The sequence below is a fragment of the Chroicocephalus ridibundus genome, chromosome Z (genome assembly GCF_963924245.1).
Source record: "Chroicocephalus ridibundus chromosome Z, bChrRid1.1, whole genome shotgun sequence".
Taxonomy (NCBI): Eukaryota; Metazoa; Chordata; class Aves; order Charadriiformes; family Laridae; genus Chroicocephalus; species Chroicocephalus ridibundus.
Window position 1 is genome coordinate 46,367,348 of NC_086316.1, and position 27,370 is coordinate 46,394,717.

At 39.7% G+C, this 27,370-nt stretch overlaps 1 protein-coding gene across 1 annotated transcript in view; it reads right to left on the bottom strand.

Moving 5' to 3' along the window:
- PCSK5 (proprotein convertase subtilisin/kexin type 5) overlaps positions 1–27,370 on the bottom strand; it is a 253,679-nt gene that overhangs the window by 1,698 nt on the left and 224,611 nt on the right. The window contains exons 26-36 of the mRNA XM_063320402.1: positions 27,087–27,229; positions 25,662–25,862; positions 13,869–13,952; positions 13,159–13,354; positions 10,611–10,828; positions 9,311–9,547; positions 8,572–8,802; positions 6,795–6,972; positions 5,380–5,597; positions 2,477–2,592; positions 714–900 (exon numbers count right to left, since the gene is read on the bottom strand). Of these exons, the coding sequence (XP_063176472.1) occupies positions 714–900; positions 2,477–2,592; positions 5,380–5,597; positions 6,795–6,972; positions 8,572–8,802; positions 9,311–9,547; positions 10,611–10,828; positions 13,159–13,354; positions 13,869–13,952; positions 25,662–25,862; positions 27,087–27,229 (2,009 nt within the window). The remainder of the gene's footprint in view (positions 1–713; positions 901–2,476; positions 2,593–5,379; positions 5,598–6,794; positions 6,973–8,571; positions 8,803–9,310; positions 9,548–10,610; positions 10,829–13,158; positions 13,355–13,868; positions 13,953–25,661; positions 25,863–27,086; positions 27,230–27,370) is intronic.

Here is a 27,370-nt window from a genome sequence, read left to right on the forward strand (position 1 = left end):
TCCAGGGATGGGGCAGCCACAGCTTCTCTGGGCAACCTGTTCCCGTGCCTCACCACCCTCACAGTAAAGAATTTCTTCCTAATATCTAATCTAAATCTCCCCTCTTTCAGTTTAAAACCATTATCCCTCATCCTATCGCTGCACTCGCTGATGAAGAGTCTCTCCCCATCCTTCCTGTAGGCCCCCTTTAGATACTGGAAGGCTGCTCTAAGGTCTCCCTGGAGCCTTCTCTTCTCCAGGCTGAACAACCCCAACTCTGACTAAATATAGTATCCTTTCAGTACTACAAGTGTATTCTTGTCGTTGTGAAGGTATAAGGATGTAAGCATGGTTGCTGGGATAGCTATGCTGCTTTATTAGATTAGCAATAACCAGAAAGAAGCAGAAAAGCTAAGAGGGAGACAAATGCATTTTGGCATGATAAGCCTAAAATGCAGTGGTTCAGCTGGCTACCCATTGAAGCAAATGCTTCCCAGCCACCTGGTTTATGAAATGCCTGGCCATTTAACACAACAGCTGTCGGTGTAAGAAGGTGCCATCTCCCGCATCAGTGGCAATTGCTGTAACTTGTGTAAAGCGCTTCCCATTCTGGTGATGGAGCAGTAGAAGCATGCCGTCTGCCTGCAGCTCAGCAGCATGTTTTTCGCTCCATTCCCCTTTTGATTTTTAAATGCCAGCCCCCTTGGTCATAAAGCCCTTCAGCACAGTCCTACCTTGGGTTTCGCTGCAGTCACAGCACTCTGGGGTGCCTGCCGGGTCGGAGTCGCTGCAGCAGGGCAGGCAGCGGCTTTCCTGCAGGTAGAGCTGCGTGGTGGCTGGGCAGACTGTGCAGTTGAGAGGACCAGGTCCTTTGCACTCGGTACACGAGCTGTCACATTGCTCACACTTGGGCTCATCCTCCTTCAGACACAGAACACAAGCAACGCGCCTTTCATTTGGGATTTTGTGGACCTGAGCTGGCGGTTCTGTCCTGTCCTTCACTCTCTGGGTGGTCATCTCTGTGGCACCGCAGGTGTCAATGTCAAAATACCATGGGGAGTAGGAAAACTAAAATTTGGTTCATATTTTGTGGGTTCTCAGGGGTCTGCTTGTAGGGAGAGGGGGGGAAAATGTTATAGGAGCTTGGAGATCTCACTTAGCTAGACAGCAAGCTAAAATTCATTGAGACTGTAAGCTTTTTGGCCAGAAAGTGTGTTTTTGTTTTGCTAGTCCCACACTAGCAAATCTATGGGGTTTTTGGCAGTAATGATGGTAATGTGGCCTTCAAGAAGTATACTCAAGTGAATAATTAAAAGTAAGTGATATGGGAGGAGCAACATGAAATATTCTGGAAAAAAGAAAAGGCAGCTGAGAGAATGAATTTCCTTTCTAACTTGGGAAGGAGCAGAAATAAGGAATAAAGCTGCCTGGAAATTTTCTAGCAAACCAGATTTTTATTAGACTGTGTTAGTTCTGCTTTACAGAAACAGCTTAGATTCAAACACACTTCTCAAATTCCAGATCAGCTCCTGGAAGCCTCTGTGTACAAAGACTACTGTAGATCATCTTTGTCACATCTACATTGCAGAATGCTCTGAGCTCAGGTAATTCAGGGCTTCCAGTGTTCACAGTTCCTGGCCTATTGGGAAAAATTGCTATTTTTCTGCCTTGGGACCAGGACCCCATATTAACTGTGAGGATCTGGAAACTCCAATAACCTTTCATCAAACTTGTCAGACCTGCGAGGCTCCTTGTCCTGAATTAAGGAACCGGGGCAAGATAGGAGGGTGATAGCAGAAGCTCCAGTTTCTTAGAGTCAAAGCTCTTGCAAAGAACTGTGGACCTCTGTGGTCCCCAGCTCTTAGGCTGTTTTCTCAGCTCACAGTTATGGAGCAGCACTTCTAAGGGGATATTCCAGCCAGAGACTCCAGGGTATGCAGCATCTCAGTCCAGCTGGCTTGCCTTGCTGCTATATTCTTGAATAAACATCTTTGGAAGGCAGTTAGTGTGGAAATCTGGAAGCTGGAGTGCCCAGTGTTGTGGCACAAACCCAAACCTAATTGTGGTCCTACTCTACTAAATATACAGCTTTGTTAACTTCAGCCTGTCTCTCCACTAGACGTTTCTGCCAGCAGAGCTGTCAATCAGGAATGCAATGCGATTTCTTACAGAAAAAGCAGCAGAAGTCCATGGGGAAATTTCAGTTATACTGGAAGAAAAAAGTGCTCCCTTACTAATATACCTGATGTTGTTCATATGGCTTTGGTGTCATCATTGATAAAGTTGTGCCTTTGTATTTACTGGTAGAGGATTACTCTATAGTAGACAACCCTACAAAGAGACAATACATCCTCTGCCAAGAGAAGAAAAAAGTAAGCATATTTAAACCTAAGCAGCCTTGAAAACACAGAGAAGAGCACTCTGTGTTGTTTGTATTGTGTTCAGAAGTTAAAGTTCAGTGTACAAATCGCAGGAGAAAATGCCTATGAATAGGTACCTCTTGTCCTGGTGGCTCCTGGACTTTGTATTCACCTACAAAACAGTCTGAGTTGCACATTCCACCCAATAAACTGTAGCTCCATACACAAGATGTGCAGCTGAATGCTCCCTTTCCTAGAAAGGCAAATAAAACAACACTTTTACAGCAGGAAAATTGTCAGCTAACTTCCTTTAAAAATTATACTGATCGCTGCCACCAAAGAAAAGGTTATTTGTCAACAGCAAGAATCAGCAGTGACGAGTCCAGCATGAGGAGGCTGGTATCAGAAAGAACTTGGCATCCTAGTCTTGAGGTTTTATGTGCCCACAAAGTGTATTTCTCATGTGTTTTGATATTCATGAAAAGCTGATTTGGGAATCAGTTGTACAGGAAAGCTGTGACACATTCAGGAAATCAATTATGTCAGTGCATTGAAGTAAAATCATGGGAAGCCTTGCACAAGTGCTCTCCTCCACAAAATCAGTACTTATTAGCCCTGCTAGCTAACCTGCTTCAAACCACAATGAATTAAGGTATATTTATGTTTGAATAGCAAAACAAATTCTTCAGTTGCATAGGAAAAAAATATTCTTCACTAGATGCAAACAGAGCATCATATGCACTTTGTGTATTGCAGACTCTTTTTGAAGACAGATGCTGCACACAGTATTTCTGTGGAACATTGAAGTGAAGGGTTGGTCCTACGTGTTAAAATGCCCCTGTCCATTTCCCTGCAACGAGGCATTTTCTGCTGCTGTCCGAAAGGAAGAAAATGGGAATACAAGTAGTTCATGTTAGCAGCAGTAAAACAGGTGAAGTTAGCAACCTTCTATAACCCAGTGAATTTACTATGTGATTTTTCTGAGCAGTGCAGGGTTTGCCTTCCTGCTCTTAAGAAACATGAGACACCACAACACTTCTTTGCTTGTACATCAGCAATGCAGATGCATTTCAGAACACCTGCAGATTTGCTGTTTAGAAGGGCTGGCTTGTGTTTCATGTTAGTGTCTCTGTAATTATGATAGAAAATCTGTCCTGTAGTATTCATCCCAAATAAAGCAAAAATCAATGGAAGTAGTCTATAAATTAAAATGTCTATCTTTTTGTCCCAAATTCAAGCCAAAATATTTCTGTTACTTGTTATAATATTGTTATACAATTACATTTTAATATTCTTGAAGGTGGCTTCACTGTAAGAGTTGTTTCCACAATTTTAAATATTATTATGTTGCAATTAGCCATCTGTGCTACCCAGTATACCCACTATACAAAACAAATGTTGCATGTTACAATATGGTGTGAACTAAGTGGCAGGGTGGCATCTGTTAGCTATCATCTAATGCTGTTCGGATAGAATAGGACACCAAATGGGTCCAAGGGGATTAATGCTGCTTGTTTCAGAATTGGATGAATTAGGAAAAAGAAGAAAGTGAATGCGTAAGTGTGTCACAGAAAAAAACAGACGGTCTCCCAAAGTTATCTTTGAAAAATACTTAACTATATTAAAAGCAGCAGACATCACTGCTTGTTTTGTTTTGTTTTCTTTGTTTTGTTTTACTTTTCACTCTAAATATGTGCTTTATGGCCTTATTCTTATCTTAAATGTTGTTAGCTGTTGATCTTCTGTTCTTCCCTTTGCAAACTGTAAAGAGGTGTGGTTGGATTTAGGTTCCTTGGCTTTCACAGAGTAACACATAGTAGGACAGCTCAAAGAGTGAGATATTATACAGTCATTTTTCACTGTTTGTGCGAGAAATGAGGTCCAGCTCTAACCAATTCTCCTAGTTTGAGCAATATAGGACTAATTTTTCTTCTAATGACTGGGAAAACTGTACTTTTAGAAGACTCTGGTGTCTGAATTTATGAAAATACTTATTTTATAGCCAGCTATGGCATGTGGGATTCAAGGTCTCGGTGTTTTTTGAGTTAGCCAGGTGCAGGGATGAGGAGGAGTGAGACCAGGCACTTGACCCAGGCTGGCCAACAGGATTATTTCATAGCACAAATGTCACATTCAATATAAGTTAGAAAGTTTGCTGAGAAGTTCTCTCTCCCATGATGGCTGCAATCCTGACAACTTCCTGCCTTGGTGTCGGGCCCTTGAAGGACCTGCAGGGCCCCTTCCTCCCAAAGCCGCAGCGCTCGCAGTGGCCAACATTTGCCGTCCACTGCTGGCGGTGCACTGCTTCCTGCTGATAGAATTGGCTGAGTATAATCCTTGTCTATTTTATATTGGTATTGGTATGAATATTAGTTCTTTGCTGTTATTAATGTTAACTATCTAGTCTAACTCTATTAAACCTGTTCATATTTCAGCCCTCGGATTTCCTTGTTTATTTCTGATTCCCCTTCCTGGCTGGGGAGAGGTCATCGGGTGCTAGAATAATTGTCTGAACAACAATAAATTGTTGTGTGTTCCTCAAACCATAACTCCAACAGAGCCCTTTTTTTTTTTGAAGTTGGTGAGCATCTTTGTGAGAGGGCTGGCTGACGGAATCTTCATTACCGTTGTCAGTTTGTTTCCCTTCACTGACTTGGCACTGGCACTGCCTCACTCACTCCCAGCCCTCCCCGTGAGCATTTACGCTTGTGCTCTGTGGGTGGAGGCAGCCCCTGCAGGGAGCTTGGAAGGAATTCATATCCTTGCTTCCATCTCGATCAATCAATACTCTCAAAGTAAGGTGGCAGCATGGAGCAACCAGCGAAACAAGTCACCCAGGGCCAGGGGGAGCCCAGCAGCCCCCAGGGAAGGTCTGCGTCACCCACTGCAGGTCATGGGCAGGTTGGTAGCGCTGTATGTGGTTCGTCTCTTTGAGAAGTGTTTCCAAATCTTGGAGCAGAGAGGGAAAAAAGCAAAACCAAAGAGTTGGCAGGTGTTTTGATAACCCCGTTTTTGGTCAAAGCAGAGCGTATGCTTTTACCTTCACAAGTTCGGCAGGAAGGGTGGCATCTTTCACAGACGTTGTTGTCCTTGCTTTCATAGTAGTACTCAGGACAAGAGCTAATGCATTCATTCTTGGAGCGTAACAGGTAGAAATACGTATCACAGAAAAGGCAGTCTGTGGGTTGTGGCCCCATGCACTCCTTACAGCCCTTGTGGCATCTCTCACATGAGCCAGTGGTGTTCTGTGCAAAATACCTGAAACAGATCAGATAGCCATGGCTTTGCACAAAGACCAGCAGAGGCAGGAAACCCAAAACATCATTCATCCATAGCTTTTACTGTGATTACATAAATGTATAAAAGTGATAGTGGTGTGATCACAGTAAGGATTTGCAATCTCAGTGAAAATAAAATTAATTTCCTTTAGTTCCCCTTGGCCATTGGAATTCAGCTATAAAGCAAGACTTTGTAAATTAAGGGTCCATAAAGCAAGGCTTTCTAAAATCTAGAGCGAATTCAAACACAAAGTAAGTATGTGAATAGGCAGAGCTCAGAAAACCTCAACTTGGCTCTGCAAGAGGTATCCTGGAGATGTTGGGTAAGCTCTGAATTCCTCACTGCTCCTGATGACCTGCTGTCAAATGAAAATTCAGAAATTTCATATTTCCTTTCAATGCACAAATAGGCTTAGCCAAAGGATACTAGCAGAGGAACAGTGTTCAACTAAGTTGTGCTGTCAGGGAAAAAGAATTGTTGCACTGTGGTTTTCTTGAGATGTGGTCATTACAGACTTGCAATTTAATGGAATGATAACTCAATTTAACCGCCAGCATGATCATACAGTACTGCAAAATGAAGTGGACCTGAACCAGAAACCATAGGTCCACTTCCCAAATTTGAATTTCTGGGACATAATCCCAGAGCATAGTCACAAGAGCATGGAATTCACATTTTGAAATTAAATGGACTCATGTTAATGAAGTTGCTGTCTGGAATTCTAAGTCCTCCATTGAAAGGTGTTTTAATGGTCTGTTTTACTATGATCCATTAGGAACATTCACTCAATGCAAAGCAAAAGTAACCTCATCCAAACTTCAGGTTAAATGGAGGCTGCAAGGGATGCTTGAAGGAAGTTACACTGCTTCCCGTGCTCAAGCTGGCTAAGAGATAACTTAGTATTTTTATTCTGCTGTATAAACATAACCTAAGGACATTCTTGGAGTGTAAGAAGGGCCACACCACATCAAGCTTGTCTCAGTTTGGGCACCAACTTTACAGTTTCCTACTGTGAGGGGAGGTTTTCCACCACCTCTGTACTGGGATAACATAAGAATTTTTCACCTGAAAATAGAATTCAGTTCTATTTCACTCAGTAGTAGAATAGGGCAAAGTGACCTAATTGCTCAAAGCTCTCTCTGTGATGTAGCTCTTAGCTAAAGATCTTGGCCTTACCCTGCCGGACACTGGTTCACGCATGCTTTTCCTTGTCTGTACCAGCCTGGTTTGCAGGAAAGGCACTGTGAGCTGTGCTTTCCAGTGCAAGTGACACAGGCGCTGTGGCACGGGGAACATCGTCTCTCATCGCTGTCAACATAATACCCATCTGGGCATGTTTCAACACAGGTTGTATCTGCACAGAGGACAATGCAGAATAATACATCATATTCAGTATTTGCTGCTATAAAACATCTCATACAGCTGTGCTAGAACAAACTCTCTAACAGGAGATGATGTTAGAGTGTGTACCAGAACAAGAAAAGAGAATGTTAGGATATAGTAATTATTTTTTTGTTTCTTCTAAGTCTTGTTGGTTCATTAGTCCTCATTTCTGTGTTTTATGTACATTAGCAGGCACTTCAGAACAGATAATATTTTATCTTTGGGAAATATAAATGCATAATACATAATAATGAAGAGCAGCTGTGATTTCTTTCAGAATATACAAAAGATGAAACAGTAATTAGGAAACTTTCTGTCTGCATTGCCGTTTTCCTTAGGTTTTACTCTAGGCATCATCCTCATTGCATTTTGTATATATGACAAATCTGATGGCTAATTTGAGATTTAGTGACATTTGTTCATTGGTTGTTAGCCCTGTCTGTGGCTGCTGCTTTATGTTATGGGAATAAATGCCTGTAATGCTGCCAAATGTACCAGGTACATCCCACTTCTTCACTGAGATTTCAGAGGGTCATTAGAATAGGAATATTGAATGAGAAGTTAGAACTGATGCTACTAACTGCAAGTGCACCAAGCTAAGAGAGCAGTGATCATTAGTAGTTTGTACTTATTATTTAGCTTGTGTTTATAGTTTTGCTACTTAGGTTGCAACTGGGCAAAGGAAGATTATTTCTATTTTTCTTACAATTCTTTCTCCACTCCAGGATGTTTATTTACATACTTCCATCAACTGTACCAATTGTAATGGTGCGAAGCAGCTGAGTGTGTCGATAAAAAAGACAAGTCTGATGCAAGACCTCAGAAATTTAAGAATGCAAAATCTGCATCAGAATTAGACTCAAAAAGCTCAGTTTCAGTTTTAGTTCAAACTCTCTTTACATTTTTCCTGCATGAAAGATCATTTTAATAATTTTTTCTTCCAAAGATTTTCTAAAATCTTTATTTGCTTTTTAAAGAATATGCAAGTAAGTAAAGTTTGAGACCCGGGGGTTTATACTTTTTATCAATTTGTTTCTGAGAAAATAGTCTTTTATTCCAAAGTCAGAAAAGTGGTTTTGCATCTCAGCCATCCACTAGATACTGACCTAGTGATCCATGAACAACTTTTTAATAGCTCTGCTTAAGTATTTCTTTGCTCATCAGATGTCTGCAGGGATTAAACAAGCCAACATGAAAATGTGAGCTTTTTGTGCTACATTGAAGGGTGAAAAAAAAAAAGCAAGGCTCAGGATATCCCTGTTTGTAGGAAACAACAGGAATATTGCATATCAAGTAAATGAAACATACAAGATTTGTTTAGTCGTGGTGTTTGTTGCTACTTAGAAGTCCTGCTTTGGCCCCAGTCTGTGGCAAGCCCAGTCTCACAAAGAGTTTCCAGGTAGCCCCACAGAAGTAATTACCTCTGCACAAGTTATCTACTTGTCAGCTCAACTTTGCAATATTTAGCTTGTCTGAAGCAGCCCTAGATGTTTCATAAATGTGACAGAAACTTGCCTATTTCATGCATTCAGTGTAAAATAAAATCTAGAGGCAGGAGCAAGACACTTACTGAGAAGATAGTGGTTATTCGCACAGCTAAGACAGTCGTGTTCAGTGGGTCCTGAGCAGTGGAAGCATTTCTTATGACAAGACTTGCAAGTCTGAGTTTTCTCAACATAGTACTCAGTGCGAGAACAGGATCCAGACGCCACACAGTGCCCATCATTGTTCATCATCAGGCCATTTCTGCAAGTAAGGCAGGCAGTGGAAGAAGAACAAGTCTGGCATGTCCTATTGCATGCTGAAATGGACAAACAGTAGGAATGTCACCATTTCTTGTTGCATTTCAGGTCATTCTTTCAGCTTTAATTTTTCAAGGAGCAGCCACCATCTCGGGATAAGAAGCTGATGGAAACAGAGTGATAGCTCTGCCTCTGCATAGTAAAACAAACGTTTTACTACTTTCAATCTTAATGCAGGTTAATGCATAATCCTTAGATTTCCTATTGCACTGGCACTGCTTTTGCTGAGCAGTGGTTCTCAACCTGCTGTCTCCAGCAACACTCAGCACTTTACCAGAGTGGTTGCCCATAATATTAAGCACATCTAGCTTTGCTACCTCCCTCTCAGCTTTCTCCAATGTTTGCTGTTCTAAGGTCTGCCTTGTTATTTTTCTGCATTGGCCAGCTCCTCTGTTTCCAGGACACTGATAGTGACATTAGCCGGCACACACAGGCCCTTTGAGGATAGTCTTTAATGAGACCCACTCGTATCTCAATACCATTCTGGGGAAAACAACAGCTGCCAACCTTTACAGTCTTTAGTGGCTTCTTCATAGTAAGTCCCTTCAGGACACTTTTCAAAACACATGCCACTGTAGAGGACAAAGTAGCTGATGGTGCACGCAGTGCAGTCATCTGAGTCAGGCCCGTCACAATCCTTGCAGTCTGCATGGCAGGGAAAGCAGTGCTTGTCTGCGGCGTAGAAGTGAGAAGGGCAGTCCTGCACGCACTGGCCCTCGTGCAAGAGGAAGTCATCCATGCACTCTACAGAGGACAGCAAATAACAAGTAAGCAAACAGGCAGCAAATTCTGACCTCTGTAAGTGAGGGGGTGAAGAAATCCTAGGAAACCATACATCCTGCAGTGCCCATCATAACGGGAGGTAGGAGGACAGCTTGGGAAGGTAGTGCTTTCTTTTTCAACTCTTTCCTCTCCAAACTGCCCGTAACGGTCCAACCCTCACACAGCATCTTCTGTGTTGCATCAAGAGGCTGAGAAGCCCAGATACATGTTCAGCTTTGCTGATATTAACCGAACCATGATGCCACTGAATATAGGTGTACTTCTGCTGAGATATTATATCTTCATTATGAACTTCCTGCAAAATCAGGGATGTCCACATCTTAAGTTCTGCTTGGTTTATTATTAAAATATGAGTCTGGCTGGAATATATGGATCTGAATGCTTGTCTTTGTATAGAGCTGGGATTCATCTGCTAATTGTATTTATGAGTACTTGGTTTAATAGCTTTATTGATGATTTTTTTTTTTTTCATTTCATCCATGTTTGTGTTTCCGGAATGGCTTGCTCAACATTCACTATCCTGGAAATTTTCATGGGGGTATTTGGACTCACTAAGATATCCAAGGCTTTCCTAATATGTTTCATTACAGAGATTTCATTCGCGACCATGAGTATTCATTTGCAAAAATGGTAATGAGATGTAAAGTTCAACCAAACTAGGAAAGAAACATTCTCTATTTCACATTGGTGTAAATGTGTATGCAAATGTTTAGGCATGGATACACTTGGTCAGAAATAGAATCAGACCAGTAGGAACCTCCAAAGGTCGACAGCAACAGGCAAAGCAACGTGAAATCTTTACAGATTAATGGTTTAGACTGAGTCTCATCATAAAGCACTGATTGCTTAGCCTCTATCTTAGAGGTTAGCAATGATAATATCTTAGAGGTTAGCAAGGATATATACATCTCTTTTTTTATTTTTGCTCATTTCAGAGTTCTTTTCAGATCTGTGTTTCTGTCAGTCTGTCTCTGGACAGATCCAAATGGATTTTAGCCAAGTCAAGACCAATTCTTAATAATACCTTTGCATATTTGATTGTGAATGCACTCCCGACACATTTCAGGGCAGTGTTTGCAGATTCCTTCAGAGGCAAAATGCTTCTCTGAACAGGTAGGTTTACATTTCCCTTGCTCCAGAAGCAAAGGACTTTTACAGGACAGGCATTCGTATGCACTTCCCGTGCACGTTTTACAGGATTCGCTGCATTCCTCGCAAGTCTCAGAATCATTAAAATATCCCCTGTTGAATGAAAACAAACACAAAACAATCTGCTGGTCAGCCTTTAGTTAAGAAACAGCCTAGGCTATAAGAATTAAGAGTATACATGAGACTTTCCCAGCATGCACATTTCACTGGATTAAACCCAAACAGGTTTCTCACACAATTTGTTGCCCATCCCCAATTACATCCCCTCTGCCTGCATGCGGAAAATGTGCATGGTTACTGCTATGAAGAAGTCTGGCCTTCCTTTGTTGTTGTATCTCATCTCTAAGGGATGTTGGGCTTTCTTGCTCATGTCTTCATTTCCCCCTGAGGAAGGGGGATAGATAGGAAGATGTATAATGTTTGGGAAAAGAAAGATGCAATTTCCAGTCTTGCACAGCTGACCCTCAACAGTGATATCAGGGAAAGAGAGAGAAGTATAACCTCTGTGGCCCTAGAGGAGAGAAAGAGAAGAGAAAACCCTGGAATTGTGAAGGTTGGGAAGAATAAAAAGGGCTGGGATTAAAAAAAAAAACAGCAAAACCAGGATGCTTAAATAGTACCTATGTTTAGTGACAGCAAGCTAGAGACAGTGAAGAGGGAGCATGTTTTATTGGTATCTGTGGTGTGAGAGCATCGGTAGACAACCACGGTTGGGACTATCAGTCATAAAGAAAATATAGCAAAATATTGTGCCTATATTTCAGAAGACGGATAAAAGTAGAGGCTGGATGCAATCCAGTCTGCCTACACTCTCAAAACCAAAATGTTAGAAGGTTAAAGGAAAAGTGAGTCCACATTTTGAGATGATTCCAAATCCAAATGTATACAGTCATTGATGAAAACTAAGGAAGCAGCTGACATAGAAAATAGCGCCAGAACATGTACTTCACTTTAACAAGCTCATTCTTCCCTGTAGAGGGGTGCTTTTCCTTTCCTTCTTGGAGATGATCTTTCCGAAGAAAGGCTGGGGAGGTATGTTTGGTGCAAGGTTAGAGAAAAGATAAGAAGAGCTATGCTTGCCATCTGTTCTCATCTTTTTTTTTCTCCTAACCTTTATCGTGATCCTGAATCTAGTTCTCACAGTCTTCTCTTATTCCAGTCTTGAGTACTTGGCTATCCCAGTCCCCCAAAATCCTCTGTCAGAAATTATCAGTGCAGCAAATCAACCTTTCCATCCCCTACAGAATGTCCCAAAACTCAAAAAAAAACCCCTAAAAAATATCTCATATAATCCTCTGCTCCAGTGGAGAGTAGTTATGCCTCCAGAACTTTGTCACAGAGGCTGAAACCAGAATTTAACTCTGGTGGACTTTGTTGAATGATGTCTGAAAAGCCACTATTTATAGTCTGGAATGTGGAAAAAAGGGGGATAATAACAGCTGAAAAGACTAGTGATATATGAACAGGTTTAATTTTGTTATATTGACCCTGTGCGGGATAACTGTGGGGAATGAGTACTGAGAACAAACATATTAATGGCAAAACATTATCTTTGCTTGTATGTCACAACTTCTGATATTAAAAGTTGTTTCTGGACTACAGTAGGCTTTCGTGTAATTACTTTGCATTTTCTCTGACATTTGATGATCTTATTCTGTTCCACTGGCCCGTATTGGCTTATTTGACAAAGTTAGCAGCAAAGTACTGCTAGAGAATTTGTACTGATTGTAAGAAAAGCAGGAACTGCACATTTTTCTAAAGAAAAAGGTTAACCAAGCAAGACCTTCACACTGCATAGCACAGAGTTTGTGTGTATATATAGGTATGATGAATGCTGATGAAAAAAGCACAGAAACAGGAGAACCTGATCTACTCAAGTGCCTGATCTAATATCCATTGCCGTCAAATGGGAATCTTTCTTTTCAAATTCTGTTGATTACAGGGAAAAGTGAAGAATACAAGCCAAAGAGAGAAACACATCACTAAGCGCTGTTTTTCTGTATCAGGACTCTGATCTGCCACTTTGTGGGTTCACACCCCTGCTCTGTACCACTTTGAGGAAGGAACAAGTGAGGAGAATGACTAGAGGCTTATTTTCAATCACTATAAAGAACTACCCTGAAGTACCATGGTCCTATTGAAATCAATGGGAGCTGTACCATCTGCCGTAGGATTTCATGGCTAGTTTCACTTACGATTTTTCACTTTTTCTCTAAATGAGAGAAAATGTGGTTTGTTCAGGCATTTACCTTGACTTTTACCTGTGGTAAAAGGCATTTACCTGTGACTTTTACCTTGTGGTAGTTTCTGGTAGCCTAGGTTACATTAAGGGCTCCCTTGAAAGGTCTATAATGGATCTGAACTTTAAAGAGAAGGAGCACAGTGAGAAAATAAGGAGCAGTCATCCGGCAGCAGATACTTACTCAGGGCATTCCTGTAAACATCTGCCATTGTGGAGGAAGAGCGGATGGTCCTGTTCAGCCTGGCACTTCTGACAGTGCCCGTGGTTGGAGCACACCTCACAGCCATCCATGCACACCTCGCACTTTCCACTTGCAACATCGCCAAAAGTTTTTTGAGGGCACAGAGGGACACAGGCATCATGGATAAGAAAATTTCCTGTCAAAAGAGCAATCCAGGTGGGGAAAGGCACAAGTTAGGAATATATTTAGAAGATTCCTGCCTTAGATGACTATACAAAAAGCTTCCAACTTCCTCAAAATCTAACTTTTTGATGCTTAAAAACATGAATAAAGCATTCTTTAATCCATTTCCCAAAGTAGTTTGCTCAACCTTCACTGAAATTTAAGGTTAGAAGGAATCATCAGGATTATCTAGTACATCTTCCTAATAAATCCATACTCAGTAATTCCTGCATCATGTCTACAACTTTTGATTGAAAAGAAAGAAAACATTCACCTAACAATTTTTTTTACCCATATTGCCAAGGGCGTGTGCTTAATTCCTAGCTGATGCCTGACTTCATCTGGTGATTATCTGATTACCTGCCTATACTTGAAGCTGTCAAAGAACTTTCTAGTGACCATTAACAAAAATATTCCCTGAAAGTTTGTAGGATACAGAATATTTTAGCCTCTTGCAAAACTTACCTAAAGAAGCTGCAGTCTCTTACCTTCCGGACATGAAGTACATATGTCAGCAGTTTTCTCACAGGTCCTACATGAAGGGTCACAGGACTGAAATATTTTTTTTTCATCTGGGATGAAAGGAAAAAAAGTTTAATTTTTTACTGTCTCACAGGCTGTTTTTGTTCACTTCCCCTCCCTTTAAGAGGTCCATTTCCTACAGCTTTATCTAAGCTGTTTCAAAAATGTACCTCTGTGAATCTTTGGAGTTCACACATTTGAAGAACTTGATGACTGTGTTCAGCTCCACTCTCTTAAATGGTAAGTTAAGAGTTGTAATAAAGGAAAATACTAACATTATCCTGAGATTCACTAAGGTGCTTCTCTGGACTGCTTACTGCAAATGAGAACAATAATCTAGCCTAATAATATTAGTTTCAATGTAGTGCTCCAAAACCAAATCCAGATCTGTAATCATAATAGATTGCAAACAGAAAAAGCTAGAAAGTATGTAAATTTGGAGGACTTGGTGTAGTGACGTATTTTCATGGAGATTTTGTACTAGCTGGTTGCAGAACACCATCATCCTGTAACTAATGGAGAAAACTCTGAGGAGGAAGGAGAGAAATGAATCTTTGGAAAGAAAATATGTTTAAATAGTTCTCCTCAAAGCTATTGCCTGCTATTCCCCTCCAAAAGGAAGAATCTGATGTGTTTCAAATGGAGTTTTTATGTCTGTGGAAAACTAAGACTTTGGTTATGGTTTGCATAGACTTTATTCAATGTGTTACTCAGCTCCACAATGAGAAGGTGATTCGAGGGTCATACTTAATACAGGGAAAGTTTGCTATGCCACGTGATAGGTCCTAGCGTGCGGCTCTGTATTTTGATCCAAGCAATTATAACAACATGTAAATGGATGTCTGATGAAAAAGTAACTGTGGGACAGTGGACAGAAGACAGTAGTCTTTTGATTTTGATGAAAATAAAAAATAAATAAGAAGTTGGTTGCAGATTCAGCTTTGCATCTCAGCTAGCATATCCAGCTCGTCCTGCCAATTTAATATGTACGATATCTGTAAGTCAGTGGACTGGCTGACAATATCCATTAGCCACATGCAGCATGTCACTACACATTTTTGTTTTGCCAGTTATGCCAAAGTAGTTTAAAATGCTGTCATTTTGAATGAAAGTCATGAAAGCGAGTGAAAAGAGGAGGGAGGGGAAAAGGACACTCTTATAGAGCCCTTTCCCACAAAGGGAAATGATGGGCATTTTATTAAGCAGAGAGTCATTTGTTAAAAAAGTGGGTATGTGCATAACATGGCACAGGGGCAGAAGAAGGAGGAATAATAATAAAAATATTGTTAATTATTATTATTTATAACTGTACTGCTAAATGACCTGAGACATAGCTGTCTCAGTGAAAGAAGTTAGGTCCACATTGAGTGTGTCTAGGAGACAGTCCACAACAATATGGCACATCCACATCTGACTACCAGCAGCTCAGAACATGTTAAAAACTCTCTGTGGTAAAAAATCCCTCAATGGACCTGGCCAGAACAAGAACAACTGAGGAGGTTCCAGGGACAGCACAGCAGATCAAAACGTGGCTGCTTAACAGCAGGGCACTCAGCAAGGACATGGTTAGTCATTCTGTACCAGGACTACTTGTGAATACTACTTGCACAGGGGGGTGAAAGCCTGTAGTGTTGCAACTTTTGTTGGTAACTGGCATAATATAAAGCAGCTCCAGACACAGCAGGAGATTAGGATAGTTTTCCTTGTCACCACCCTTCTGGCTACAGCGTCTCTGCCCTCCCTGAACAAGGGCCCAAGAGGGTTTGCAGGGTCCAGGCTCAGGCCATAGGATCCACAGCATAATATATGTAACGGAAGAAAGCTGCACACTGTCAGGGTGAATGTGGGTTGCGGTAGTCCAGATTGGAGACTGGGTCTGCCCAGTCTGAGGCTGACGGACGAAGTGTGAGACCCTTGTGTATCGCTCACAAGACAGCAAATAGCTTTACCGTTGGCTTTAGTAGCCAGAAGTGTTGGTAGTCATGGTGAGTCAGAGACTTACCAAGGACCAAGACAGGTGGGACTAGGGCAGTATTTCAGTAAGTACCACCTGAAGACCCTTTTCAACTCCAAAGGTACAGAGGCCTTCTGGAGACAGAAAATGCCTGAAACTGAATTTTGAAGTGTGCAGCCTCAGCACTGCTAAACAGCTGACATAAAAACCCTGGGTTTGAGCCCACAGAAAGGCTGTGTCACCTTTGTGACTTCATATTGACCATAGCTGGAACCTAAGGTGTAATCATCAGTGTATAAAAATTAACACCTCTGGAAAAGCTCTTTGGAGAGACAAGAGCAAGTGAGGAAGGTACAGAGTCCCTGGCTTGTGGAAGAAGAAAAGGTGGAAGTGATGTATAAGCATCAAATGGAAGGGGAGGGATGTAGTACTAAGTAATCTCTAAAGTTGCAGGGGTGGGAGGACAGCACAGGGGCAGGTATTGATGAAGGACTGGAGAGGCATAAGGAGACGTTAGTGTGCGAAGTGCGTTCAGTGTCACCTAAAGCAGCAATGAGATGCCCCGTTTTCTGGTATCAACAGTGTAACTGGGGCCTCAGTGCTGGGGCTCTTTGCGATGAGGTTCCTGCTGCTGGGGGGCAGTCATTAGGTTCATTCAACATTTAGGGTGGAAGGACATTTCTTGAAAAATCCTGATTAGGGTCTGTACTTTGCACTCTCCATGTATGAGTTATATATTTCCATATAGATTAATAGTCGCGTAGTTTAGGGAGTGTAGAGCTAGAGTTACAAAGTAATTTAAAAATACTGGTTTTGCTTCTCTATAAGTTTCATCCTTTTTGAGGAGAACAAGTGTTTTCTTCTTCTTTTCTTAGCCCTTTTAAGCGTGTGGATGTGGATATCTTGTAAGGCTTTCTGCAATAGCAGATCCTGTGGGTTTAGATCCTTTCTGTCTCTTGCTGGCGTATTTTCTATGGCTTTTTTCCCTGCTGAAGACCTATTTTCAGGTTACAACATGCTGTTCCAAGAGGATTCTCATCCATTTAAATGACCCTGAATGTAGAGGGCAGTTCGAGCCTCTCTCAAGCCTCTAGATATATCTAACCACATAGCACACAAGCATTTTCAGTTTGATTATCCAAATAATCCTCAAAGCAACTTTGTGGTGACCATTGCTTACTCTTGTCTAATGCAGAAATTCACTGTCACAAGATTTTTTTGGAGAGATTAGTCCTGTATTTTCCTGACTCTTCATTATTGAACAAATCCTTAAAGAGTGTCCTTCCTGATGTCGTCTGTAAGAATATAAGGAATATTCCACAAACTCTGGATGTTTGGTGTTAATAGATTTTCTATTTTCTTATCCTTAAATATGCAGACATTCTCTCTTTCTCTGCACTTGAGAGAAGATCCCCACTGGCCTGCAAGTCCTAAGATTTTTCCCTTTTAAAGAGTAGTAATTTGTCACTCTCTGAAAAAGAATATTAATTGATGATATATTGTACAGCCATGTAGTTTTTAATTAATGTTTTTCACTTTACCTCTAGAACCTTGGCTGAAAAAAGAGACCATCTGTTCCTGATGTCTGCCTGCAGTTGCATATCCTCAGTTCCTCATTTGCTTTGATAAACCTTCAGAATTTGTCAAGGTAGAGTTCTGATTTTCCCACTGAAAATGTCATTGGCTTTTTTTTCTAAATACGCAGTAAATAATACAAATTTTCATTTCCCTTTTCAGCAGTTTTGCATCCAGCTACCTTACCCTGGCTTACGTTTTATTTTTTTTAAATCCCTACTGGGTAGTTTCAAGTGCTGTAATTTAATATCAGTTATGCGTGTGAAGAAGCAAGCCAGACATATTACTGAAGTATGCGTTGCCAGGGAAAAAGACCTTGATCCTGGCAAGAGAGCTGGTGTAATATAAAAAATAAATAGCAGGAAGGTAAGGTTAAGCAGAGTTGTTGTTAACTACTGATGAAGAATGTCCAACGAGCTCATTGTTTCTAAAACATTCAAAGCCTTACAATTAAAAATAAAGCTCTTTTTCAGTGAAGTCCTTTATATTTATATCTAATCCTTGCCCCTTTGGCAGCATTTGTTGTTTTCTGTAATATTTGCTGTCTGTAATATTTGCTAGTTGCCACCAGAGGGGAATGTACACAAGGAATTGGGTTTCTGATAGTTGGCACTGGAGACAACCTCTAACTTCACAGTCAAATATAAGCACTTAAATGCTCCAACTTTAGTATTGACAGAAGAAATCTTATAATTTATTTTTTTTTTAATTCTGGGCAGTTAAAGTGAGTTTTTCCTGCGATAGAGCTCCTACTGACTGGAAATAGGCTTTCATTTACCAAAAAAAAACCCAACCCCAACACATGTTTAGAGTAATGTGAAGTTTTTAAATGTCATTTTCTTTTATAGCAAAAGGTTGCCCAAATGGGTAAATGTGATGCAAGAGATGCGTTTATGAAAACCTGTGCAAAGTACTTGCAAAAATATAACCAGAGCTTTCCAAAGAATAGCCTTACAAAGCTGAAAAATGGTCATGAAAAATGTATTTCCTTGCTCTTTGGGCTGATGATAAATAGAAAGCTTGGAAATGACTGTTTTTAGCTGTTGGGTTGTATTTTGCTTTCCTATAAAGGATGCCATTCTGTACTTGAGGATTCAACAAGCTTTCCTTTAAAATTTCATTCTGTAGCTCTTAGCATTGCGGATGCAACTTGTAAATGTAGAAGCCATAAGTCTAACATGTAGAGGTGTAAACCACCTACATTCCAAAAGTGGGACATTGATTCTGAAAGTACACTGTATTCTATTATTATACTGTTCTGCTCTTCTTTTTTTTAAAGGCCAAAACATATGACCTTTTCAGACCCACTGAGCTGTTTTTATCCTTAAGCTTATATCCTTTCTTGGTGTTTTTTTTTTAAATTATTTTATTATTTTTTTTCCCCCAAAACAAAAACGGCTTCTATTTAAACTCTATTCAGGCCAAAATCTGACTCAATGTCACATTGATTCTTATGCCTTTGTCAGAATGAGTAACAACTTTGACATACACCCAGCTACATCTCGCCTATTTCTTTCTAGAAACTGAGAAAATTGCAGTGCCATTTCTTGAGCTAAGGTTTACTGCAGCTCTGAAGCTACCATAGTGCTTTTGTCCATTCAGTCTATTCAAGGGATTATCAAACTGGGAGGGCGGGGAAAATATGTATTTTTTATTTTCTTGTCTCATTTGGGCTTGAGCAACATAAATGAGACAACGGCCGAGTTTCTTGAAACCTAATACTGTAAGACTTTAACTGTGACCCCAAACTGAATTAAGGAAAAAATTAGTGAAATTTTAGCTCCTTTCAACACAATGTCCCTGTATTTCCTTTCTGTTTGCTTAAGTGATCTTACTTTGAGCTCCCAGATTTTTTCAATCTGATTTTAGAGAAAGACTAAATGAGTCCACAAAAATATTCAGGGTGAAAAACGTAAGTCCACGCGGAAAGAAATGTAGTCCCTCTAACATGCTCACCACTGGTCCTGGAAAATGTAAAGTTTATTAAAGAAACCCAACACGAAACCCTCTACAAACCTGAGGGCATATGAGCAGAGATATGGCCGTATCTAAAGAGATATGCCTTTAAATATAATAGCATTTGAAGTACTTTATGGTCCCTCCTTAATTTCATTTAAGCCCACAACTGTATTTTAAGACTTCTTACTAGTATATACCCTACTACTATATACTATGCTAGTGTACAGTCTTTGTGCTGTCCATCTTGCTCTCTCTACCTGCTCCTTAAGGACAATGGATCTCTATGCCAGATAGTGCAAGCAGTAAGTGTTCAGACTGATAAAAGATGGTTTATTTTCTTAATTTTAAATCTTATTTTTTTATGGTCTTCTATGAGTAAAAGGGAGACTTAAAAACTTGTATTTTTAAGATGCTATCAAAGTAGCTCCCTGTGTACATTTGTTAATACCCTTAGCTTCTAGACATTGACTTCTACAAGGAGAGTATTTTTACAGTATATTTTATTGATGGACCATGGCACAATTGCTGCAGTAAGGAATGCAGGAGGAAATGAAGTGCCATGGCTGTTTGTAACTGCAAATGTATTCTTTTTAGATGACCTATCTAGCTTTTACACTGTATAGTGAGATGTGATTTGAATGTGATCCGGTGGAGATGCTACTTAGTTTTTTAGATTTTATTCTGTGGGTGGCACTGGCCTTGCAAAACGGATACAGTCATGAATAAAAGCAAAAATCCAGGTTACGTATCTCCATGAGGTAATTACAATTACATAGACACGGTAAAACATAATGGAAACAATATACACATGTAATAAAATACTAGACCTATCCCATTTTGAAGACTTATGTGAACTGTAAATTTAAGGAAACTATAGGAGTACTGAGAAGTAAACCACAATCCCCAATAACCATTAATTCCCAATCTAGTTATTTTATAACAACCATAGTATTACTTTGCAAACAAATAGCTAGAATATGACATTGGCATGCCTAAGAACATATGGGATAATGAATAATTTTTGCTTGCCTCTAGCAACATGAAATTTCACATATGAATGATGCTTAAGAAGGTCTTCTAACTGTTCCCATGGTGCTCTAATTCTGCACTTTAAATGTCATAACATTTTCACATTTGGAAGACTATGACCCATTCTCTCCTGCTGATGATTTCTCTACTGTCTTCTGCCCACCCCATTCTTTTTTTTTTCCCCTCCATATTCTGAGACCTTTATATGTGTATCTACATAGCTGCATTAAGGTCCTTTTAAATAAGCTTCTCAAAGCCTGAATTATTGTTTTCTCTCAAACAGTACTTTTTTACTGTTTTTGTTTTACTCTCTGTTTAGGAAAAGTAAAATGTGCAAGATGGATGCAGTTGGTCAATGGCTGCTTGTGGGAGGTTGCTCTTATTATTGGGGGCGGTATGTAATAGTAAACAGAACCAGCTGCTATTAGCTGTGTAATTTACTACAGCATATATTATCTGCATGTAAAGAAGCACATATTCCATTCTGAGTTTGCATCAGAAACAGACCTCATTCCATACCCATTGTTTCCCTTTTGAACTTTTCAGAAGAATGTGGTAGACTAAACCATGTAACCCACGAACAAACGAGTTTTTAGTGCAAAACGTCTAATCCAGTTGAAAGGGTGTGTGTACTCACTTGGTGAATCAAGCTTACACTAGTGTGTCTCCTGGCTTCCAAAGTCATTTCATCATCTGGTACATGAGATAAAATACAGATGTTTCACGCTAAAAATGCAGAGCTCAATCTCTCTCTCTTTTTTTTTTTTCCTTCCTTTTTTTTTTTCCTTTCTTGGCTTGCCCTGTCTTTTTAAAAGCCTGGATAACAGACATGGTCTGTTTCATATTTCAGACCTGGATATGACTTATTAATGATTCCTGATATGAGTTGAACTGTTTGCCCAGTGGAGTATACCCCCAAAGTAAATATCATTTAGAAAGTTGGTTTTTTGTATAATGTTTTGGTTGTTGGAGTGTGTGCTCATAAAAATTCATGAGTGGTCTGTCATTTATCCTTGCATAAGAAATAGAAGTGAAAGTTTAAACATGGAAAAAAAGTCTGTTCCACATTCACAAAGGTTTTAATCCTCACCTAGATGGACTAGTCTCTCAAATTGCTAAGAAAGTCAGACTCGGTGTTGGTTTCTCCATGGCAGGCTCTGATGTGCTGTCCTTTAATTTATGTTAGCCTTGGAACCAAACAAAACAACTGTCTTTGTTTCACAAAACTCACTTTGTCCCATATGGTACGTCAACACAGTCACTAAAACCACAGTGGAACCCACTGAATCCATGTGACTGGAAGAGCCAAAGAGAAATGGCTTCATTATTTGTAAATACAGTTCAAGGTCTAATACCTCAACTCTCTGTTAGTAACATTTCTAAAGAAAAAGAGTAAATAGAAGACTAATGTAGTAAAAGCTGACTTAAACTACTGGATTTGGAAATTTTGTCTATCTTCCTCATTGTGTTGTCTTCCTGCATTGTCTGGGGCAGGGCATGTGCTGAGGATGAGCTTGGTGCGACTTCATCTTCATTCCCATGACACGGGTGAGGTTGTTTATTTCATACTTGGCCCCCGCCCCCAGCTCAATCCCCCAAACTGGGAGGACTAATAATTGTCTGGCCTGTACTCTTTAATTAGACTTTTTAGCTTGAGCAGAGGCAGCTCTGCCATGGTGCTGCACCACTGTAAATGTGTTGAGGACACTGAGCACGCAGTGGAAGAGGCATGTATTGATAAACGAACAGAAAGGATGAGAGCCAAAAGCCAAATCTCAGCCACAGTCTTGCCCACACTGGGCTGCTGAACAAACCTGAGTCTGCTAATACCCCCTGAAGAATGGACAAGCTTCTTGAACCATGCCCATGCTGCATGAATGGCTACCCTCAGACAACAGATGAGATGGAAGATCCTAATATTTTGCTACATAGAAATGGCTCTGGAGAAAATTGAAGTAGCTGTAAAACAAGCTAAAGAGCTAAAAAAGTAAACTGGGTTAAATTATTTCGAGATCTACCCAGAGGAAGCAGTGAAAAACTTGGAAAGATGCCATGACTTTGCACTAAGGTATAAAAGAAAAAGTATTTCCTCTGTCCCCATAATCTTCTTTAACATAAATAATGGAAAAAAGGATTCCCTACAGATATGCTTAAGAAGATCTGAGAGAGATCATTGTTTCAGGCCAGGTATGTACAGGTATGCCAGCCAGAATCCTCATTGACAGTAAGTTTCAAGGAACACAGATGGGTTTTCATTTTGTCAATTCTTGTACCAATCCTACAGTATTGTTGAACAAAACAATAAAAGACAGTGTCTGTCTCTACTAAATTTTATTGGTTTTCAGAAGGCTTTTGACAATGAAGAAAATAATTAGAACAGGTAGTGAAACTTTGTTTCTTTTTCTTTTTTTTTTTTCTTTTAAAATTATCCATGTATTTCAAAACATTTTCAGGGTGTGAAATGTTCTGCAGTCTCTAACTAGGAACTACCCTATTAGTGTGACATACTGCTAGAGTTAAATGTGGTTTGGTCCTGCATGAATCCTTTATTTTTTATTACGGATCTTCAGCATGGAATGACAATTTCAAATACAGATGCCACAGTTGGAAATCTAGACTCAGCTGACATCTGCCTCTTGAATGCATCATCAAAAGAAACGAGTTAAAGTGTGATATTCTAGCCAAAAAGACAATAATTTAGATTTTGTTGTTAACTAGCAAATGAAAATTAGTTATGAGAACCAGATGATCTTACAGTATCTGAGCAAGAAACCTCACAAACTGTTGATAAATGTAGTTATTCAGAGTGTAACTTGTGTAAAGACAGTGACAATTTCATGAACATTTTGACTTGAAGGTTACTACTATTTGGAAGTCTACCCTGGTGAGAAAGTGCTCAAGATATCACTAAGTTCAACATCACTTTCTCGGCAGTTACATGGCACAGCTGCTGCCACGCTGCAGGAATCTCAGCAAGTCTATTCAAGAGAAGGTGAAGAGCCTCCAGCCAGGTTCCCTGGGCTCCCATCACCAGCTGCAGCAGGAATCCTGTGACTTTGGAGCAGTCATTAATGTTCAAGTCAGCACAACTCTGAGAGACATATCTCACAGTTGAAATGCCTCTAAGTAAGATGTATTTTAACCACTGGAAGGAAAGAGAAACCGTATGCAAGACAGAGGTTTCACAGCACAGCAATGCTGATATGTACAGAACCGCATCAGCTGCCTGCTCAAAAGAAAAAAGCTGACAATGAGTCACCTTGTTTGACAGCATGAGAAATAGATAACCAATAGATAGACTAAATTGCAGATGTGCCCTTTCCATGGGTCTGCGGTAGACAGTCTGAAATTGAAAGAATACTTACTCATATGGATGAAACACAAGGAAATGCATAGAGGACACAAACTTTCTATTAATATTTCTCCTTTTTAGGCCTCTCTGATCTTTTTCTGAAGTGAAGAAATGTTATTCCTTTTGATGCAACATTTCTCCATAGATAGGCAATGAATAGGAATGGTCAATGTCTTTTCTGAAAATATTTGTTAGTATATTTTAATATTTAATGCAAGGTCATATAGATCTAAGGATAGTAATTCTTTGATGTGTTTGAGTCTAATAAAGATACAGGAGTCAGAAGAAAATTTGTATTTGATAGAAAATAAAGCTGTAAGGGCCCTTAAGTAATCTAGTCTCTTGCTCCACTCAGTAAACATCCCTGTCAGATGCTCTTCATGTGTTCTTAAAGATCCCTAGTGATGGAAACCCCAAAACCTCCTCAAATATTCTACTACTACTACTACATTATTCCATTTGAAAGTCCCCTTTTTTCCCAATGCCAAATTTAATACTCCTTTTCTGCATTTTAAGTTCTGTTTACCACACTTACAGAGACCCAATCTATTCCATTCTTCTTTGTGATTGTGTTCCTCTTAGCTTTCTCATTTAGACCCAAGCGCCTCATTTATCTCAACCTTTCATTGTAAATAATCTTTTCCCTAGATTTCTGGTAATCCTCACTGTTTCCACTCTAATAGGCCCACTTCTTTCTTTAAGCGCTGTGCCCAAAACTGGATGTGTTACTCCAAATAATGCTTTACAACTGTAAAAAGAGTGAAAGGATTATACGACACTGACTTTCCTCTTTGTTTACTGTGATCAGCAAATCAGCTATTGAAACTCTAGAGGAAATTTTACCCTTTGTATGGCGTTCATACAACTAAAAAGTGCCACTTGCAATCCTAACTATCGAGATTCCACGTGCTGTAATGGTTTCACTTTAAAAAAATGAATATTCATAGCAAATGAGCTTTAATTTGTGTGCTGGGGGATAAATTCACTATTAGCACGGCCTCATTTGGTAATATAACCTATTCAGTTGTACTTTATATAACTGACAAAATGGGAATGACAAATATTCTACTATACACTTTTCATTTAACACTTTCTTAACAAACAATTTGTGACAGTACAGGCATGCATTTGAAGACGTTTATGAAGGAAAATAATTAAAAAAATTAATACAGATCATTCCCTTCAACAACTTTAAATTCTAAAAACATTTTCCTTCCAATTTTTTTTTTTTAACGGATAGTTGTTTTTCCTATGCTACAGATCAGGGAGCCAAGAAAGAACTGATTATTTTGTGAAGGTCATGGAAATGGCCAAGATAGGACAAGAACTGCAGAATGTAGTTCTACATCTTGTGTTTGGTCCCTTAGAGTGGTGGTGCATGCCTACGCTGTGGGAGAAAGGTAAAGAAGAGAGCTTGCTTTTAAACACACAGTACATGCACACACACACATACATTTTATTATTTTCTATTTGCTACAATTTACATTCACTTCTGTGTAGGGAATAAATAGCCACAAAGCTGGTCTAAAACATAGCCTATAAAGTTCCCAATACTTTAGGTAAGGAACTCCCAGTAGATTAATCTATTATCCATTATCTATATTTTATCTTTTCTGTATTATTATCTTTTATTTTTTAAACTTTTATCTGTCCAGGTAAGACAACTCCCAGATAAGGAACACCTAAGTTGTATTAAAATGTTAGGCTATTTGCAGGAAAATGAATTTCGCTCTGTGAAACCAATGGTTTTGGTCAGTATATTTTTAAAACCACAGTGGGTTTGACAAAAGCGCAGTTTCACTCTAGATGCAAGACCTTGGTATCCTCTTTCTACAACTTCTAGTAGTCTTCAGAGAAACGGAAAAGATTAAGGGATCTGTTGCAACTTACCATTCCAGAACTTCCCATCGGGTGGAGAATTTCTTGGATTCAGACAGCGCCCATGAGATAGCTGGAAACTGTTTTTGCACCCAGTACAGTTCTTATAGCTGTACCCAACACAGGTTGCACAGCTCCTGTGGCAAGGTTCGCATTCTCTAGAGATGTCATCAGTGAAGAAGCCGTCACCACACTCACTCACACATGTGCCGCCTGCAGCAGAAACAAAGCCTGGCATCACCGTGTCTACTGACCCCTATTAATCCTAACAAGGGGGTACCACACCTATAGCATCTCTCTGTCTCCTGCCAGAAACGGTTGAAAAAAACCCAGCTTATAAGAACTCATTAAACTTTTTGTAGCTATATAAACTCCAATTTTTTGGCATGAAACTTAAATTCAGCTCAGTTGCTTGTGCAAACTTCACAACCTTCCAACCAATCTGCACTTAAATTTATATCTAGATGGGTTTTCATCCATACCCTAAATACTGGCATATACAAATCTTACGGAAGTCCGAATCTGAATAAAAATTTTATGCTGGAGTCCAAACTTTTATACTGGCCCAATACAAAATCTAAGTCCAGAATTCCCAAAAGTTTTTAGATACATGCACATTTTGAGGATTAAGTGAATCTCTAGTTTCTAGTGAATGTAAAGCTAAAGTTAGGTAAATCTGATTAAATTTAACGGTCGGCATACTGCAGTGAAGCCCATAGAAGTTGTTACACTGATAGCTTCTTGAGCTTCCTCCAATTTCAATTAAAAAAAATGTAGACGACCAGATCACCTCAGGTTGTGACCACAGAATTTTCCATGAGCATGATGCTTTTGTACTTCTCTACTGGCACTTTCAGCAGGCAATGCACAAGGTTTCCTGTGATTCATATTTGGCACCATGTCTGAACCAGACCTGCCTGATTTATGGCTTCGTAATAAAGCTAAAAGATTCCTGGTCTTGTGTGAATCTGATGTGGAATTTAGTGGTTTTAACTGAGCTCATGTCAGAGTGTTTAAGGCTTGTTACTTTATGTGGTCCTGAAAGTCAAAGTAAAACTAGACTTGCACAGAGTAAGGAAGCGTTTCCATGTCTTTCTGTGAGTCAAAACCCCCTCCTTTCACAAAGTCTGAATCAACTACATATTTTTTGTACTTGCCCAAAAGAGTGGAAATGCATTAAAAACAAAACTAGAAAAAAAAAAAGTGGAAATTTGTAGTCAAATATATGGAGCTTTTGAATCAAATAACTCTATTGGCTAACATAACCACCCTATGTTTATGCTAGGGACTCAATTCTGCAAAGTGCTAACTCCCCTCAGCCTCCACTATTTGCCATAGAAAAGATTTATGAATTTGAGAAGCTGAGTCCAGACTCGTTCTCTGAAGAAACAGTCCAAAATACTTTCCTTTATATGCCATACTTGGTACTTTGCTTACCTGAGAGATAAAAGCCTTCTTTACACGAGTCACACTTGTCCTTGTCACAGCTATCACAGTTGCTAGGACACTCTCTACATTGCAGAGAACTTTCGTCTCTGTAAGTATTTTCTGGGCAGTATTTATAACAACGCTGCTTATACCTGTAAGATAAAGTAGAACATCATTAGCAAGTTCCTTTTGAGGTGAGTTTGTTTCATTTATGTCTCTAGGTATGGTAATGGTAACGCTCTATTCTCATCCCCATGAACAGAAATTATTCCTCTAATGATAGATTCGAAGTG